General features: G+C 32.8%; 2 protein-coding genes across 5 annotated transcripts; one reads left to right on the forward strand and one right to left on the reverse strand.

Annotated features, from left to right (window-relative positions):
- The first annotated feature begins 357 nt into the window (after positions 1-357).
- Positions 358-3,035, forward strand: LOC119641562 (N6-adenosine-methyltransferase MT-A70-like protein). Of its 2 annotated transcripts, XM_038040305.1 has the most exons (9): positions 358-385; positions 448-625; positions 698-1,015; positions 1,084-1,199; positions 1,264-1,874; positions 1,935-2,075; positions 2,139-2,221; positions 2,277-2,400; positions 2,455-3,035. In XM_038040305.1, exons 2-9 carry the CDS (start codon positions 451-453, stop codon positions 2,891-2,893), a joined length of 2,007 nt encoding a protein of 668 aa, XP_037896233.1. In that variant the 5' UTR covers positions 358-385; positions 448-450; the 3' UTR covers positions 2,894-3,035. The 2 variants fall into 2 exon arrangements, with proteins under 2 accessions (XP_037896233.1, XP_037896234.1); XM_038040306.1 differs by lacking the exons at positions 358-385; positions 448-625 and having other exon boundaries at positions 742-828; positions 893-1,015.
- Positions 3,036-4,928: 1,893 nt separating this feature from the next.
- LOC119641564 (mitochondrial Rho GTPase) lies at positions 4,929-13,841 on the reverse strand. Of its 3 annotated transcripts, none has more exons than XM_038040310.1 (8): positions 13,456-13,841; positions 12,960-13,206; positions 12,681-12,892; positions 12,472-12,624; positions 11,107-11,958; positions 10,701-11,050; positions 7,063-7,101; positions 4,929-5,837 (listed from the first exon to the last, which is right to left on the reverse strand). In XM_038040310.1, exons 2-8 carry the CDS (start codon positions 13,156-13,158, stop codon positions 5,699-5,701), a joined length of 1,944 nt encoding a protein of 647 aa, XP_037896238.1. In that variant the 5' UTR covers positions 13,159-13,206; positions 13,456-13,841; the 3' UTR covers positions 4,929-5,698. The 3 variants fall into 3 exon arrangements, with proteins under 3 accessions (XP_037896238.1, XP_037896237.1, XP_037896240.1); XM_038040309.1 differs by having other exon boundaries at positions 7,039-7,101; XM_038040312.1 differs by lacking the exon at positions 7,063-7,101 and having other exon boundaries at positions 13,456-13,840.
- Positions 13,842-19,389: the final 5,548 nt, after the last annotated feature.

A 19,389-nucleotide genomic window follows, 5' to 3' on the forward strand; every position in this document is an offset into this window, starting at 1 on the left:
AGTGGTCTGATCTGAATCATTTTCAACAGCGTTCGTGCTTGCACCAAAACGCGCCAGTATAACAAATTTCATCAAAATATCTTCAAAATTGAAGCATGTAGGTTGAAACAGACGAGGAGACAAGTTTAAGTCAATTCAGAAAGTGATTCTCACTCGACCTGTGTAATAAAAATTGGACCTATCTCAACTCCTATATATAGAATCAAAACTATATAATAGACTATATAATAGAATCAAAAATAATATTTAAAAAAATTGTTGTGAATGCTCGAAAAAAGGGAAACTACGCACACATGATTTTTCGTTCCTCGCTCTTAGAGTTCAGGTTTGCTATTTTCACATACATGTAACATTACTTGAATATTTTTACAGACGTACTGTTGTTGTTAGTATAAAGCATATTTTTAAATTTTTCATTAAAAATAATTTAATAAAAATTGCTTATAGATCATGGGAGATGCTTGGGACGATATTAAAGCTCTAAAAAGTAAAAGAAATACATTGCGAGAAAAACTTGAAAAACGTAAAAAAGAGCGGCATGGCATATTAATGGCCACCAACGTTAAAAGTGATGAAAACAGTGGAATGAATGAAAATGTCGAATTGGCAATAAAAACGGAAAATGGTGGGTTGATATCATAATTTGAATTTTAATGAAGTTATCAGTGTCCTATATTGAATATATAAATTTGCAAAGACAAAGATCCAGCTGTCGAACAAGCTTTGATGGAAATACTCTGCTCGCCGGCACTAGTGTTACCGATTATATCCACGCAATTGGTTGATAAAATTACCAATATTATAAAGTGTTCGGTTTCTAAAGAGAATGTGAGCTATGTTTTGAATAAATTAGCCAAGCAAGGAGCAATATTCATTAAACGTGTTAATATAGGCGGTGAAATGGGTTGCGAAGTTATATCATTGGAATCTAAAATACTGCTGGATCTCTACAAGAATTTCATTAATGACAATTTCGATCTCAACGAGGAGATCAAAAGGAAATATAAAAAACTATGTAAGTTCTACTAATGTATGAAGTAAAAATAAAAAGAAAATTGTATAAAAACGTATTTATGTGAAAAGTTGAAGTTGAAGACGATTTGCTCGAAGATAGTGTAAGCAACGACAAATCCATTGATAATGATGACAATGACGAACAAAAGGATACGAATGCCAATAATGATTCAGATGATCTTATGGTACGTAAAGAATTTATTACAAAATTTATAATTATTGAAGAATTCTGTTAAAATAATGTTTTAGTCCTTACTTTCTATGCCATCGACTCGTGAAAAACAAAGCAAGCAAGTCGGAGAGGAAATCCTGGAACTTTTAACCAAACCAACTGCGAAGGAAAAATCTGTGGCTGAAAAATTTAAATCTCACGGCGGAGCACAAGTAATGGAATTTTGCCCTCACGGGACTAAACTGGAATGTTTAAAAGCTCAACAGGCTACCGCTGAAATGGAAGCTAAAAAAAAGAAAGATCAACAACAACAAGCGAAAAAAGCTAAGAAACTTAATAATACCAAACTACCAAAACGCCCGTCTGTCGTTGATGAAGATACCATAGACAATAAAACAGATTCACAAGAGCCCCCTATAAAGCGTCTAAAATCAAATGATTCAGAGAATTTGGAGACTGTTGATGAAACCGACACCAAAGCCACTGATTCCGGCACTGAAGATGGTGAAATTGTAGCTGATACCTACAAAGAAAGTGAAAACGAAACCCAACAGTCTGCGGAAGATTCCAACCATGAAGTCAATAAGTGTACAAAATTGCATTTTAAAAAAATCATACAATCTCACACCGACGAATCGTTAGGTGACTGCAGCTTTCTAAACACTTGCTTTCACATGGCCACCTGCAAGTATATTATTTTCTTTCAATTATAAAAAGTGTTATGAACTTTGTTTTCAAAAATTTAAAGATATGTTCACTATGAAGTAGATACCCTACCTAACATTAATACAAATAAGCCGGCCGATGTTAAAACTAATTTATGCTTAAAACGTAGCGTAGACCCAAGTGTGACCTTATACCCGCCACAGTGGATTCAATGTGATTTAAGGTTTGAAATGACAAAAATGAAAATATCTCAAACGGTAGCGAAGTAAAAAAATTATCTTTTAAGGTATTTAGACATGACAGTATTGGGTAAATTTGCTGTCGTCATGGCTGATCCTCCGTGGGATATACATATGGAATTACCGTATGGTAAAAAAAAAAAGCCTACGTGCTGAGTATTTTTATTTCACAATTTCTTTTCTAGGTACAATGTCTGACGATGAAATGCGTCAATTAGGTGTTCCAGCGTTACAAGATGATGGTCTTATATTTTTATGGGTAACTGGCCGAGCTATGGAATTGGGTAGAGAGTGTTTAATGCTATGGGGGTAATGAGTTTCTTTGCTGTACTTGCTTTGTTATTTCTGGTATTATTTATTTAGTTATGAACGTGTCGATGAGTTAATTTGGGTGAAAACTAACCAGCTACAACGCATTATTCGCACCGGTCGTACCGGCCACTGGTTAAATCATGGCAAGGAACATTGCTTAGTTGGCATGAAGGGCAATCCGAAAAATCTAAACCGAGGTTTGGATTGTGATGTTATCGTCGCCGAAGTACGAGCTACTTCTCACAAACCGGACGAGATTTATGGAATAATAGAACGTTTAAGTCCGGGCTCACGTAAAATTGAGTTATTTGGAAGACCGCATAATGTTCAACCAAACTGGATTACATTGGGCAACCAATTGGATGGCATTCGTTTAGTGGATCCTGAATTAATAACACAATTTCAAAAGCGTTATCCCGATGGTAATTGTATGTCACCGGCAGCGCCAAGCAATGTAACAAACGCGTCTGCTGCTACGATTAAGAAGTAAGAATTAAGTATAAAGATTTTTTATGCAATGGAAAAGAGGAAGTCTTCTCTACATGCTTATGGAAAATGTGTTGCAAAATAAAGTTTTGTAAAATATTTGAAAATTTATTTTACATTTCTAATTTTTTAGCAAGAATTGTTTGGATTTTGAAATTATTTTCGAACAAATTTTATTGTATAATACATTTTGGACTTTATTTTAATTTGTAGTTCTGTTTTCGTGTTTCCCAAGGACTATTTATTCGTTGTAGGAGGCCATCTTTATCACTGTACATCGTTGAGAAGGACAGGGAAGTAATTCTTTATAGGCTTAGGTGAAATTAAGTGAAATTGACCTAAAAAAAGACGAAGCTTCCTCGAAATGCACGCAGTATCTAGAAACTAAAAGCAAGGAATATCTAAAATATAATTGTTTTTGATCTGACAGATTCTGGTTTGCAATAACGATCGACATAAAAATGTTTAAATTAGTATCATACAATAAACACGTGCCGCTACCGTCCTGTTCTTTTGGAAAATAAGAAAAACAATTTGCCTTAACGAATGAAATAAGTAATAGTTACCGAGATTTTTTAAACTATATTGTTGCTGTTTTTTTCTGGCAAAGAAGAAAAAAATAAAAACAAATAAGAACATCGTAGTTACATACCCTACATATCTCCGCCTAATGCAGTTATTCACTCGTTTTGGTAATAATACGTCAAAAATTGTACATTATTTGCCAGCAAAGGGATGCTTTTCAACAAGTTCGCCTTTAGAACTATTCTTAAATGCTTATTACCTCAAGTAAATGCAACGTGTTCTGCTCGTAAAGCCATAGTAACGGATGTGGAGAAAGAACTGAAAGATTATACCGGAAAGCGCCTTGCTCTATGACTAACCCTACTAAACCAAATTTTTTTATAAGAAAATAAAGTTTTTGAAGTGTTTAATTGCGTTTTGGAATACTTAGTTAATTTTGTGTACTTGGATTTGGTGAGGCTCGATTTAAAGCAATCCCATTTAATGTCCAATGTTCACACTAACTGAATCGGCCTGAATTTCTCATTTAATCAAAATGCGCCCTCAATTTCTCATTTAACAGAAATGCGGTGCAAATGTCTTTTACTTTAACAGAATCGAAGCAATGGAATTTATTGAAAGCAACTCTGTGCTCTCTCCATTCACCGCAAATGGTACATTTTTTTTATATACTGTGTAAAGTAAAAAAAACAGTTAACGGCTTTTAGCGAAAAATCAAAGCCATTTTATTTGAAATCGAGTGAAAAATTACCAAAATAATAGAAATACATTAAAAGTAAAAAAGAGAAATACATAATAAAATTTTATATTGTATTAAAAATTAGTATTATGTTAAATAAATTTTAGATGTATAGAAAAATTGTAAGAGAGTGTATAAAAGAAAAAAAGGCCAAAAATTATCCAAAAAATACAATTGGCAAGAGATAGAAAAATAAAGAAAGTATTAGTTTTTGTTTGTGTCAAGGAGAGAACTAAGAGGCGCGACCCAAAGCACAAAGCACATTATAGCCAATCTGTGAGAGTCGCATGCACGCACGTAATCGTTCATAAATATTTGGAAAGATAACCTTACTAGCAGTCGTTAATTGCCGGCATGAGAAACAAAATAGTTGTTTAGGGAAGAGAAGACTCTCCTCAAGGAATCATCAAAAGTCGTCATGATGCGCTGTAACGCATTCCAGTATCAAGCTGAGGACAATAAATTAACGTTCAGCCACAGAAGTATATAGGCACACATAACATTAATATAAGAAGCCCCTTTCTAGTCCCGTAAAACTGCAATCATCTGGGAGTCGAAGGATCAGAACTTAACTTGAAGTAGACCTATGCTATAGGATGAACGCGATTGAAAGTGGTTCGGACCCGATCAATTTTTCGACTATTTCCTACGTGGAACGACTGTACATAAATATATAAAGATATTTAATGGTGGGTCGTGGCCAACTATAATACTTTGACTGCATCTTAGTATTAGTTAATATAATGTTTAATATACAAGACTCTGGCGTATCACTGACTTAATTGAAGTAGTTAGCATGTCCTTCTGGCATTGGTAAATATTCACATTATAGTTTTTCGACACAAATATATTAAATCACAGTGTTCGCCTGCGTAACGATACCAATCTGGACGACGAGCTCTTCTTCTCTTGACATTTTCTTTTCTTCTCTTAAACCCAGCGACTGCAATTATGCTCCAATAAATGTGAGAGTTTTCTAAAAGTAAAAGTGTCTTATTTATCATTTATTTAAAAGTTACAATGAATATATTCTTTTTTTCTTTTCAATAATAACGTTAAACAATAAGAAAATCCATATCCGGAAGTATTACGTTTCCTTTTTATTATAATGCGAAATAGAAAAAAAATATACGTAGGAATAAATAGTGTTTTTTTTTTTCTTTTTACTAAAATAATAAATCATTGGTATTATTTTTTGAAGTTAACTCCAATTATAAGTATTACCTAAACGAAAAATTTTTGACTAAAGGATTATCGATCTTTTTTTTTTTTTTAATTAACAAAGCAATTATTAATTATTTACATCTAATTACGTGCTGATATAGTTTAGAGATTATTGTTACATTTAGTATATAAAAATATATGTATATATATAATATATAATGTATGAATATTTGTATATTTATGAATAGTTTTATGCAGAATAATAATTTAATAGCTGTGGGACAGCAAAGGATACATTGTTGCAGCATTCATTTAATTTCCAAAATTGCTTTATACTCCAAAAATATTATATTTACATATGTGATTAGCTGTCGACAACAGTTAGAAGTGCGACGAACTACTTACGCCCTGGATAGTACGTAAGACCACAAACCCAAGAACGGTAGCGGCAGCCACTCCCAGGCCAGCTTTCCACCAAATTGTTGGATCGTCGCTCATAAGTCCAAATTGACGTAAATGTCTGTAAAATGAAATAAAAGAGAAAAATATATTTTATATACATATTTTCCTTCCGAGTGAAAATTCAATGAAATTAGAACATGCTTCAAATGTTACGATGAAGAAAATAAGGCGAAAAAGAAAAAAGTAAGAATTGTATTTTCATCTTGAACACCCACCACCCACAGGATAAATAATGAGAACATTCTTAAATAGTTATTCGTTCAGTAAGTTCGTTCTTATGTAACGTGTAGCAAATAAAAACAGTATGCAGTGGACTTTTATTCATATATAAGGACCTTTCAAAATGGTGCGATCCGAACAATTTTCAATAGCGTCCATCATTCTGCCAAAGCACATCAGTGTACCAAATTTCATCAAAATATTCAAGAAAATATCAAGAAAACAAAACACAAAGTTGAACGGACAGACAAACTTAAAACGATTCCATGAATGATTCTGAATCGATTGGTATTTTATTAAAGTGGTATCTATCATAACTCTTTGTAAGTGTTGCATACATCCGCACAAACTTGATACATGCTTCTATCACAAGTAGCGGAGAGTATAAAAATAAACAAAGGATTATTAATGAAACATCTTTTGAGAATTATAAGACAAAGCGAATATTTTCTTTTTATAATACATTGAAGGAAAATGTCCTTGTGTGCTGGAGATAATCGATTTGGAGACTGTACGTGCCAAGGTGCCAACGGTGATTATGCATTTTGTGCGTTGGGTTTCTCACAATCTACGAACAGACCGATAGACACGTGCAAATGTTTTAAAAATCTCTGACCTTTATAGCCGGAATAATAGACTTAATCAGTTTTGTATTTTCTTCTGCTGGTGGGCGAGCAAGGCAAGTTTAATAAAAAAGAACGTTAAAAATGAATATTAAAAACAAGAAAATATGTAACACAATTCATAAATTATTTGAATAAGAATTAATTATAATATTAAAAGCTACGGATAACAACAAGAATCCATACAAAAAAATTTATCTCATATAAATTTGCATTTATTTTGGAGCTAGAATTTTGCTTTTTTATTATTTTAGTTAAAATGGCTTTGTTTTTTTTAGCAATTGCTTTAAAAGTAATAATAAAGAAAAAAAAAAAAAAAAGGGGGGGGGGGGAGGGGGGGGAGTAAGAAGGAAATGAATTCGATTTTTAATATATTTATATACATGTTTGGCAAAAAAAAGAGGAACTTCAACTTACGCCGTTTCCCACAGCTGTACCAACCTGTGCTTATAAAACAATATCCAGGCGGCTTGAAAACGTCTACAGGCATCCCCCGCGTTAATTTTTTATTGTTATTGATTTGTGATGGATAAGTGTTGTGTACATGTGAATGTTGGTGTTTTCATGTGTGAGTTTATAAATATAAAAGTCACATCAATGTTTTTTTTTACCGTCATATCGTTTTACCGTCATACACACCACCATAAAAAACAGCAAAATATAATTTAAATTAATAAAAAAAGGAGAGAAAAAAGAAGGAATTCAGTTATTTTTTTAAATCTTTCCAGGAGTACAAAATTGTTAAACATCTTTAATTATGACTATGCCACGTTGGACAATAAAAAACAAAAATTATATCACGAATTTAATTTACTCAAGCCCTTGAAGTAGTTCAGCCAAGTCATGTTGCACACAACATTTTAAAAATACATATAATCTTCTGAAATATTTTATAGCTACCCAGTTAGAATCATACGTTAACAATACTACAGCACAAGAGGCATAGTGTGCTACGAAGTAGCGATGAACTCAAATACATGTCGACAAACATTCCGATCCCGGTAATGAATATGTTTCGTTCATTTCTATCTTCACACGAGCCGATGGTATTTGCTCCTTTCATAAATCAATGGGCTCAAAATCAAGATTGAAAAAAATATTTGTTGTCCGTTCATTTCCAGTTCCCAGACAATTTAAAAAAAACCCCTAAATAAGCGAACCCGATCAGCGTGACATCCAAAGATGACCGAATTTTCAAAGTGACACAGATGAAAAGCAGTGCAAAAATATGTATTACACATATATATGTTATGCAAATGAATTCGTTCCCCTGAAAGTGATTGCTGCATAAAGCGCACCTGAAGTGTTCAATTTTCCCAAAATTTCAGCTGTAGATAGAATACATACATATTGATGTTTGAACGGTACAAGTTTCAGTTTGCATTCACAACACATGAAGTGGTGGTGAAGGAGGTGATTAAGTTGCCTTGGAATGAAAACGCAATAAGCTAGGGAACACTTAGGAAGTGCTTTGTGAAATTCCGGATGCAGAATATTAGTCATGAAATCGATAAAGTTCACGTAAGACCGTCCATCTCCCGCGAAATCAACCAAGGAAATAATTTTCCTCTTAGGCTAAGATGTTTCATGGCGTCCCGCATAATGTCCCGACTTGTCCCCTTATACAGCCAATTATGGCTTCCTGTGTACGAGCTCGTGTACATCGCTCCTTCCTATGTTCGTCTGCTGCAGTTTGTTTTTCATTTTTAGGCCCTACCTCGCTTAAGATACAAGGATATATTAAGTTAGTGGCGATGTATGCAACACGTCCAGAAAGTCATGAGGTACCGATCAATTCAGACTTACTTTTTGAATCGATGTAAGATATTCTTTACGTCTGTCTTTCGAGCGCCAATGGATGAAAATGCTCGAGTTATGCCATATTGGAATCGTCAGATAGAAAACTCGTCAACTTATCAGATATCGTTTAAAAGTAGATTAGTAATAGTAGTAACAGGAAAAAAATTTCACATATAAGCTATTCATTTAAGCCTTTAGGCTAATTTAACCAATAAAATACGTTGATGATACCTAAAATTATTGTTACTAAAGCATCCTAAACAACTAAAGTCTTCACCTGTTGAGCATACCAACAGGGAAGACGATAAGGCTTTTATAAACAAAACCAGATGATTAATGTAGGCTTTTAAATACTTTTATATTTTATTGACATTGAGGTCCTTTAATACTTCGACACGACAAGCTGCCCTAAATCTCGGCCTTTTTTTCTTTTAAAACATTTACAGGAAGAAAAATTCGAATAAGGTTTTATTAGTGATATATGATATGGAATGCAGAACGTGAAGAGTGCATTGTGATTGTACGTGGCTGAGTTAACGATGATACGAAATTCATTACATTTTGTATACCTAGCGAGGGAGTCATGTAGCTGATTGTGAAATCATATGAAAATGCAAAATTCACAAGGAAAGTTATAGAGTTTCTCAGTCAAAAGCGAACTGCGATCATTCTTCCAGCGAATAAAATATTTTTACAGTTGCTGACGAGAACGATTGTGTTCTTTGATTTCTACTATTGTTTCAATTCTTTTCTTTTGTTTTTTTAATATTTTTATATTTATTACCAAAGTGTGAAGGCATATTCATTTTGTCAAATCTTTTGCAACATCCAGAAGCCAGCTACAGCGAGACCCCACAAAGTGTATATATTCTTGATCAATATCAAATCCTGAATCGCTTTAAGCCTGTTTGTCTGTCGATTTCCGATAAAGATATCGACTTCAAATTTAGCGGAAACATTGGAAGTTCTTAGGTGCTGCTTTTCTTTTTTTTTTACTTTTACAAACAGAGGTGTTCTTAGTTGACGTTGTGGTGTGGGTGAGCTCTTTGACTATTTTCAATACCAGTCTACAGCAATGTTTCTGCCACATTTCAAACCGATAAATTGGTTTTTTTCGAGACCAGGAGAATATCTATCGTATCAACCATATAGACGGAAAGACGTTTTAAAACGTTTCAGAGTTTTATATGTCAATCAAGAATGCATATATTCTTTTATAGTGTCACTAAAGCTCCCTTCTAGGTATTGTGAACGTTTCAACAAAAGGAATATAGAACCATCTTTCGGTGGGGGAATATGATAATTATAATATAATTCAATTCCGCGAATTTGGGAATCCAACCCATGCATGTCTAAATCGACTGGGAACAAATTTATATGTATCTCGTAAATGCAAGAGAAAATTGTTAGATTTACGTCTACCGATGGGAAAGATGTATTAAAAAAACAAAACTTCATATGCTTACAGTAAATAGGATGCGTTTTCATTCAAATGCCAGACGCACTGGTTGGATCAAATACGAGAGAAAGTGTACTATACTCTATTTATATCCTACACGTTGTGTGGCACAAGAATATACATTTTGGAAGCGTTAGAAGGAGTTGAGATAGATCCATCTTTTATTATGCCGAATAATTTAAAGTCACTAACTGAATTGTTCCGAGTTTGTTTGTCTATTAGTCACTCCTCTTGCATTGCTGTGATCAACCACAATCACATCTCAATTTTTGAAATATTTTGATTAAATTAGGCGCATACACGTGCTTTGGCCCAAGGACGAGTGCTATTGAAAATGGTTGGAAACGGACCACTTCTTCTGCCACTTTGAAAGGTCCTTATATGAACAACTACATTTAGCAAAGTGACGTAGAGTATTTAATGACAATAGCGTTTTTGCTTCTTTTTTTAAATGACAACAGTTAACGATTTCTAGACGACGTTGGCTCGCGCAGTAGTTGCTTAGTTTAGTCAATCAACCCTTTTTTTATAAATTTTGATATCACATAACTTAGCAACTCATTTACGTTTATAAAAAGTTTTAGAAATAAATTGGGAAGTGCATGTACGTCAAATGTTTTAACTAATTGAAGATACATAGAAACTCTCACTTAATTTTAAGAATAACTTTTCATCTGTTTTTATCTGTTTTGCAAAAGATTAGTCATATCAGTCATAAGCCATTTTAGAGATAAAACATATTTTTCAGATACACTTTTTAGTAGAGCGCAACATCATCGAACATATGAGGAAAGCATACAAAATGATTTGAAGTACTTACGGAAAAGCCGCCATGGTAGCCAGTTTAACGTATAATTCCTTTTTATTTGCTTTGAGTGAAAAAAAATGTGGCGGCAGTAATTTGTACTTTTGACAAAATTCAGCTGGCTGGAGCAAATAATCTTGACGTCGCTCATCGAGGTCAGCCTTGGTGCCAACAACCATAACTGGAATTTTACTTTCCGCATAGTATTTTATATAAATGCGTGCAATATATTCAAACGAACGCGGATTGGAAGTATCGTAAACTAAACAAGCAACATCACAATTTACCTCCTGCGGTTGCAATGGATCGAGGGCATGTTTGACATCAATATCCCGTAATATTAAATGCTTTTCTTGTCCATAAACCTAGAATTGCTATAACTTGTAGTGAATTTTACTACAAATATATATTTAATTTATACTTGAACAGTGTTGACACAGTAGTTAACATTGGTTTTGAATTCTTTGCCAATAAGTGAGCGCATGTCATCCAAGAGAAAACCTCTACATAATCCTGTTTTGCCAGATCCTTTTGGACCGATTGCATGGCATATATATACCGAACGACTACTTTGCCGTTTGGCTAAATCAATACGTCTCTCTCGTGTTACGTGGATTGCCGCCAATTGTGTGTCATTTTCATGCACATTAAAACCCAAATAAGCTAAGTATTCCATAGTTTTTGTAACATCCAATAACGTCATTAAGGTCCAACGGCATAACCAACCATGTAAAGTAACCCAACCATTTTCATTGACGGGACAGGATTTTCGTATATCTGTCGAATATGACCACGGAGTGGAGGGGCATGTGCTAAATATCATTCGATGCTCTTCCGGTGATAAAGCGCCATCGACATCTTTGTCATAGCGTTCAAATAGTGCCACCAAAAATTGTTGACCTCGATGTGATAATTCTGTACTGCTGCCAGGCGGTATTTTGAGTGAAGGCCTTAAATAATCTTTGCACATTTCCAACTGCTCATTATAGCCGAAACGTCTTAGAACAGCCCATGTTGTCTCATTGCGACCTCTCTGTATGAATAGGCAGTGCAAGAAGAGAAAACCTTTAAGTGTTACGGAATCGTTGTAAATGCCTTCGGGAATATTTTTTTGAATAACAGCTTTGACTTCATCCAATATTTGCGGTTGGAGTGGAGTATTGAAGCAACGTCTTTGGAAGAGGTTGAGCTCATAATCATTGAGCAAATTGTCTCCGTCAATATCACATATTTTAAATATGCGCACTAAAGATTTCTTACAGGCAGGAGTTAACTGCAAAATAAATAAATGAAAAAACATTACTTTCCTATGCCCGGATTTTTTATACCCACCAACTTCAATATAAAAAGAACAAAAAAAAAAAATTTTTGAGACTATACATTTGAGCGGATGTGAGCGATCTTCATAGTAGCTTTCTAACCTCTACGTGTGGAAATGCATGTGAAATTTTCATCGTTCATTCTTACTTATGCACATTTTTTCCAGGTTTTATTTTGTTGCACACGTTCATTTTTAACAACAACCTGCATCAAAGAACTTTCAATATTTTCGCTAAATTTGCAATCGGAATCTATCTTAATGTTTGTGAAGAATTCGAAAAGATTTTTATGACACACAGACGGACGGACAGGAATGCCTAGATTGACTAAGTAATTTGACTTTAGTCAAGAACGAATACACTTTTGGGCTCTTTAAATCTTTCTTCTGGACATTGCAAAGATTTCGATATCCTTTGGTGAGTATAAAAATTTTGGACAAAACTCGATGAAATTAGTGAATAATTACGTCCTGCTCTTCCATTATATATAACGGGGATGTGGGATGCAATACTGCCTTTTGTGCATAGTAAAACATTTCAGATATATTATGTAAAGTTTTCGCCGAACATTCTACGCAGCTTTCAACTTCGGAAAACCTTTCCATGATACCGAGGACAGTCTGTAATGAACCAAAAATGCTAACAAAGATAAGCCTTAGCGATATATAATTCTTACGTTGATAGTTGAATAATCCACCAAATCAACTTTATTGCCAACCAAAACAACGGGTTTCTGCGGCTGATCTTCTCCCACTGCACCGCGTATACGTGGTAGCCAATGGGTGGTAATCCTTTCCAATGAATCCTCATCGTCTATTGCATAAACTATGCAAATCACATGGGCTTTAACAATTTCTTCTTTAAGAATATCATCAGATTGCTCAGTACCTGATCAAAAGTTTAGGAAAAGAAAGAACGTGACCCAAATATCGCAATTTTTGATATATTAACTTACTAGAATAATCCACAATATTGGTGGGCACTTGTTCGGGAGTAACGTTGGCTGGTATGGTAATCTCTTCTGCCTTTGGCGGCACGTCTTCAGGAAATTCCTCACTAACTAGAGATAATATAAGTGATGTTTTGCCAACTCCTTGATCGCCAACAAGTAATATACGCACATTTTTACGTTGCGTAGAACCGAAAGCAACCATTATTGCTCAGATTTATTTTTTATAATTCAATAATTTTCTTCAAAATAACTGAAATATGAAGAAATTTATTTAATTTTAAGATTTTTCATTATACGCTAAAATTTTTATTATCCTATGCAAACCGGCTTAGGGAAAATCGATTTTCTTGCAAGTCCGGTAACCTTTTTCACATTCATGTGTTAATAAACTTGATTCACGAGGAAAATTAAATTCTTTTTTTTTATATGAAAAACTCACCTCTCACTATTATTAGATCTTTGCTATTGTTTTAAATATACAATTTTCAATCGTACTTACATTTATAGATTTTTCTAACTTGTTTTATGATCAAGATTAACTTTTGTGTCTCGCGGTGCAGGCTTTATAAAAACATGGCTTGAAATGTCTAGGAGTACTATTTGTGTGTTGATATAATTATATAAACTTTTCACCGTTTTTTTTTTTGTTAGAAAGCAAAAAGATCAGCAGCACACTTTTTTTCTGTTTTAGTTAGAAAATATGTCTTCATTTTGACGGTTCCCACATTATCACTTGAAGTTTTCAGTATTGCCAAATAAATCTTTGAAAAGGCTGGAAACCGATAAAAATATTTTCTTGCTTGACATTTACGTTGAGCGCATAGAAAGCGACGAGTAAACTCACGTAGATATTTTGAAAAGTTACTTAATTTTCTCATAAATGATCATATTTACATGGGGGACGTGAGAACACGCAAAAAATAAAGAGATATTTATAATCGAAACCAATCAGTGATTTTATTAAAGCTTAGATTTCGTGTCTGCATTTAATCCTTAACACAGTAAAACATCGAGGAGGCATTATGTACTAAGAATTAACATTCATTTTTGCCAAACAGCTAATTTTCAATTGTGTGATTACCTCCCTACTGTTGATTTGATGAATTTTAAAAGAAGAAGAACTTTTTATTAGGTGGTATAATCATGTGATGAAGTGAAAGCAATTTCAAAGAAGGAATTGAAAGTAATTCTTACTCAAAGCCACTATCTCTTTCTGTTTTCTCCGTCACAGAGTTGTTAGCTTAGATTGTCTACGTTTTATATTGAAAAAATCGCCTTGAACTAAGTATAACATCATTTTTCATGGCGATTGCAAAGGATTGACTGCCTACTTATTTATCTCGTTATGTAATTTTCTTATAATCTTTCTATACATATATGCTTATAATGCAATAAGCCGATGCTTGTTGTACGGCTACGGTACGCTAAGCGCTTTTCACTCACTATTATTACGCAAATTCTCTCACTCTCTCGCTCTCTCTCTCTCCCTCTCTCTCTATGCCCTCTATCTAAACAGGTTTGTTTATGTTTTGTTTGATTCTATTTTAGTTTTTAGCGTTATAGGCATTATCTAGTATATTAAGACATTGTTCTTAATTAACGTTTATTTTAACTTAATAGTAGATGGCTATAAATTAACACTTTGCAGTTGAAATAACTGCTCGTATATCGTTTAGAAAGAGTGACGTATATGAATACTAGAAAGTCACGTTCGCGATGAATACAATATTATATATGTCCTTTAATATCAATGCTCGAGTGTTAACAAAAAAGAAATGTGAGACATTCACGTATGAAAAATTTAGCTTTCGCTTTTATATTTTGCTGTTTTTGCCAAACAGTTCAATACAAAAGTAAAAGCTAACTTTCAGCTAAAAATTGTCTACCTTTTGGATAGACGTTGTTTTCGATTTAAATTAAAGCAGATAATGAAAAAGTGGAGAGAAAAACTTGCCGAGTGAATACCAACAATTACTCGAGAATCCGAGAAACGCCATTACAATCTAACAAATAAAGAAAAAGAAAACCAAAAAATGATTGAGTAAAAAAGTGATAAAGCGAAACAAGAACGCCGCGTGATGTTGGTGTAGAATTATAAGATCCGTTTACACTAAAACTGCCCGAGGGGGCAGCCAACGTTCTGCGGGAGGTCTTACAATTACCAAGTTCTAATTTAAAAGTTCGCACTAACATGCAGCTATACAATAATTTGTATTCAATTAATTATTTGATTATTTATTTAATTTAATCTTTTTTTTCTTTATGGTTGGACGAATTATGAGGACGGCGAACACCTTTGTGCACATCTCTAATTCAATTTTTGGACTATTTTATTTTTCTATGCTATTATTATATTATTCAAATGTTCTTTTATTTCGTTTGTTTACGAATTCTATTATTATTATTCTTCTATCCCTTTATTTTGTCGAAATTTGTTAAGATTTTTTATCCATCATTTTTCTTATTTATTGAAAGCAATTCTGTGCTCTCTCCATTCTCCACACATGATATTTTTTTTATAAATGGTGTAAAGGAAAAAAATAGCTAACGACTTTTGTGAAATTTCGCAAGTACAAGAAAAAGTTTGGCAAACTGAAAAATTAAATAATGCAAAATATATAAAAAAATTGCAGAGACATTGTGCTATATTAAAAATTAATGTAATATTTAATACAATAGGTCATTAAAGAGAATGTAGTTTTACCAAAATTAAATCAAAAATTTGTTTTTAAAAAACTCGTTTAGTGTTTAATAAATTAAGCAATTGAAATAATATTTGGAATTACATGTGAGTACATTGATATATTTTGGAAAATATTTTTAAATGGAGACTGGGCATAGTTTTTCTGGAAATCTGGATGGTGTCTCCTTAGCAATTTTGTAATCCTGCTCAGCGGCGTTAGCGACTGTCTTCGTTTATGTACTGCAAATATTTCAGCTCTTTCTGCAATTAGTATCGAGAAGAAAGACATCACTTTTAGCGTCTTTTTATATCTTTGTGTATAACTAACACAAGCGTAACGTTCTAAGACTCTTCACCGCTGTAAATATTTTGTGTTAAACATTTTCCGGGGTTTACAACCCATGAGAGCAGTTGATGGTAGCCACTGTGTTTTTACAGGTGCGTGTGATTATACTCCGCTAAGAGATACGACCATCGCCATTGAGCAGCGTAAAATAATTTTTTTAGGACACAACTTAAGGTAATAGACTAATAGGGGGAATTATCAACGCCTAATAAGCGGAATCTATTAATATTTACCTCATTTGAAGAGATTATATAAGAATCAAAATCAATACCAATAAAATCTGAATATTCGTAACTTCAATATCATTTGTTTCCAATAGTTTTTAAGGTAATAGAAAGTTTATTAATGTTCTCAAGTAGATATAATAATTGTAGAGATGGGAAAGCAATAAATAATAAAATAATTGCTGGTAAAAGGGTTTAACTAATTTTAATTGTTTGATCTACATTGTCAGATATCGGTTAATAAATTTATTAAAATATAATATAAATATTAAATATCCTACTAGTATAGTAATGAGAAATCGAGAAATCTAAATTTTTAACATCTCTCGCGTATATATCTTAAAGAGTCTTAAACACTTCAAAATTGAGTAAAGTTAAACATGCAAACCTTATTAAACATTATTAAACAGTCTTAAACAATCTTAAACAGCCTTAAATTTGCTTCTCGGTGGGATATGAACTGAGTGGTTATCTTTCTCTCTTACTTACCATTTATCGTTTTGTCTCCCAGTCTAAGTACCTTTCTTTTCTTACTATAACAAATATAAGTAAAAACACTATTTAATGCCCTACACCACTTCTCTTAATACAGTTATTTATACCACGATTTTTCGAAGTTAGGTGGTATATGAAAATTGCTTGAAAAAGTGGTTCGATAGCTTTCCATTCATCAAAATAACTCGAAAATTGCGACCACGGGGGGCAGGGGACGGACAGAGAGACAAACTTACATCTATTTAGAAAGTGAAAGCGGAAGTCTTTGACACCTATTGACAAAGTTTGCTTTCTCTCTAATTCTTTTTGCCTGGAATTGTATCAAAAGGCTTCATTTCCCATAAGCACAGGACCAGTGCACTGTAGTGAATTCGACAATGCAATTGCAAATGTAATGATTTTTGCAATTTGCTGAAAACGGGAATTGAGTTTCGCAAAAGGATTTCAACATTTGCTTATTATACGTCTTTTTCATTTTAAACGTAAATGAAAAATAAATACATATGCACACACATCGGCCGTCGGCGAAAACTAAAGGGTGGGTGATTTTGACTCTTCGGAATTTTCGAACGTCAAAAAAGTAATTATAAAGTATGTAACGTTTTAAGATTTTTTTTTGGTGACTTTTTTATGAAAGGCCCCTTAAATACCTGTAATTCATTTTCTTTTGGGTCATTTTGATCAACCTTCGGAACTGCCCGGAAAACTGTTACCCAGATAGTCGAAGGGCCAACTTCATTTTCAGCCCAGAGATGCACCTTACTGGCGCATGAACACTTCCACAATTAAATAATCTCGTATTAATGCATCAGGTGAAGTAAAAATAATATGTCAGATCATTGTAACCTTCTGCTACATATGCTTATGTTCACAACATAACATAATAGAATTTAAATTAATGAGGGAAAGTTTTTTTATTGAGTTTAAAAAAATAAGAATTATTGCGAAAGAGGACCGATTTTCTATTAAAAAATCTTCTTATTCCTTCAAACATGTTATTGCGGGCAAAAGAGCTGAAGTAATGTATTCCGTGCCTCAATAATTGCAAGAAAAAAAAAAATTTAATTATTATTTTTAAATGTATTTAATATGATATGTATGCAGTTAAACATGTTTTGTTTTAATTTTGTCATAATTGTTTTTATTTAAGTTAGAGCTTAAAATTTTATCAGAAAAACACTCAAAACAATAAACGCTTCCAAACAATTTTACTATGACTAAAAGAAACATATCGTGATTTAGAAGACATTTAAATGCAATATGGAATATGAAAGACATACATGCTTATAATCACACAAACGTTCATGTATAATCGGGAATGAACATATTGTATTTCTATACGGTTTTCTATTTGTGTCTCGTGGTTTTTGTTAGTGAGAATAAATCCCTTAAAATGTGCAGTGGTCAAACCTTTTTGCTATCTATTCCGACTAAAAGGAAGTTTTTTTCAATCTATATAATTTAATACTAATAATAAAGTTATACCCTACTATACGCCCACGCTTGTATGCGACAAAAACTTTACTTTGAAAGTAAGAAAAATCAACCGCGCCCAGTCCATATTATAGAGCATGAAAACTTTACTTTTTTTATCTTTTTTAGGATGACGGTGGTGAGTATAAAAGATTGACCAAAATCGAGTATAATTTTCTTACTTGTTTAACCAACGCTGTAGCTTTCATTTGTTTTGAAGGAGCTCTCATTTGCTTTGCGTTCTTGGCGTTATTCCGCTAATCAAGTTAAAACTTAATTACACTGTTGTTGTTGTCAGGAAAGACAATCTCAAGGATTATAACAATATTGAGTCGTTTACAAAAACCGTAAGTACCCTATAATTATGTTGTAACTATGTTGCGTTAACTATTTAAAATTTTTTCTTGTCCATAATTGTCTTTCTTTATCATTATTAGCTATTCAAGAGATCGTTTAAGTCAATAAAAAACACGATTTCTTGAAAAATGTACAAAGGTCGCACTCCTTAAATGACATTAATCTCAGAAGAATGTATGATAATGAAATTGATAGTTGATATCGTTTTAGTAATTTTCTGACCGTATCAAAATCAACCTCAAAATATTGCTACACCAAAATTTATAAGAAACTGAACATGATTTTTCTCATTTAATTATTACTTTTTGATTTTTTACAAGCAAATTTACAATGTCTGACAAATTTTCCAAAAAGCTTAACGTGTACGAAAGCAACTCGACCAATGCCTAAAAATAGTAAATCATGATGATTAAGATGTCATAATTAATTTGGTAATATCGACCAAATCCGCAACAATAATTTACTTTTTTTATATATATATTAATGTTTTTTTTTTTTACTTCTCTAATTAACTAACCCATGCTTTAAAGCATAACATGAGTGTTTGGTTTATTGCATTCGTTAAAATATGAACAAATTGTTAAAAGAAAATGTATTTAACTCCGTGTTAACCGTCTGCGCAAGTTCGATCTTAAAATCATAAAGTAGCTGTTATATGCTATTAGACGTATTTAAAGTAATTGGCCATGTTTTGCATAAATATTGTCTTTTATTCATTTATGTAATAATTAAATGAACGCAAGCACATGTAATACAATTATAGAAACGGAATTAACACATATACATACAATACACAAATCAACTTTATTTTCCGTTTGGATTTTGATTTTGACCAAAAAGTCGTTTGTTCAATTA

This window comes from Glossina fuscipes, unplaced genomic scaffold, assembly GCF_014805625.2.
Source record: "Glossina fuscipes isolate IAEA_lab_2018 unplaced genomic scaffold, Yale_Gfus_2 154, whole genome shotgun sequence".
NCBI classification, from domain to species: Eukaryota; Metazoa; Arthropoda; class Insecta; order Diptera; family Glossinidae; genus Glossina; species Glossina fuscipes.

Coding starts and splice junctions, on each gene's coding strand:
- LOC119641562 (XM_038040305.1), top strand. CDS start 451: ATGGGAGATGCTTGGGACGATATTAAAGCTCTAAAAAGTAAAAGAAAT. Junction 626..697: donor GGCAATAAAAACGGAAAATG/GTGGGTTGATAT, acceptor AAATTTGCAAAG/ACAAAGATCCAGCTGTCGAA. Junction 2,076..2,138: donor TGGATTCAATGTGATTTAAG/GTTTGAAATGAC, acceptor TTATCTTTTAAG/GTATTTAGACATGACAGTAT.
- LOC119641564 (XM_038040309.1), bottom strand. CDS start 13,158: ATGGTTGCTTTCGGTTCTACGCAACGTAAAAATGTGCGTATATTACTT. Junction 12,625..12,680: donor TGGATTATTCAACTATCAAC/GTAAGAATTATA, acceptor GGTTCATTACAG/ACTGTCCTCGGTATCATGGA. Junction 5,838..7,038: donor GTACAGCTGTGGGAAACGGC/GTAAGTTGAAGT, acceptor TTCATTTTACAG/ACATTTACGTCAATTTGGAC.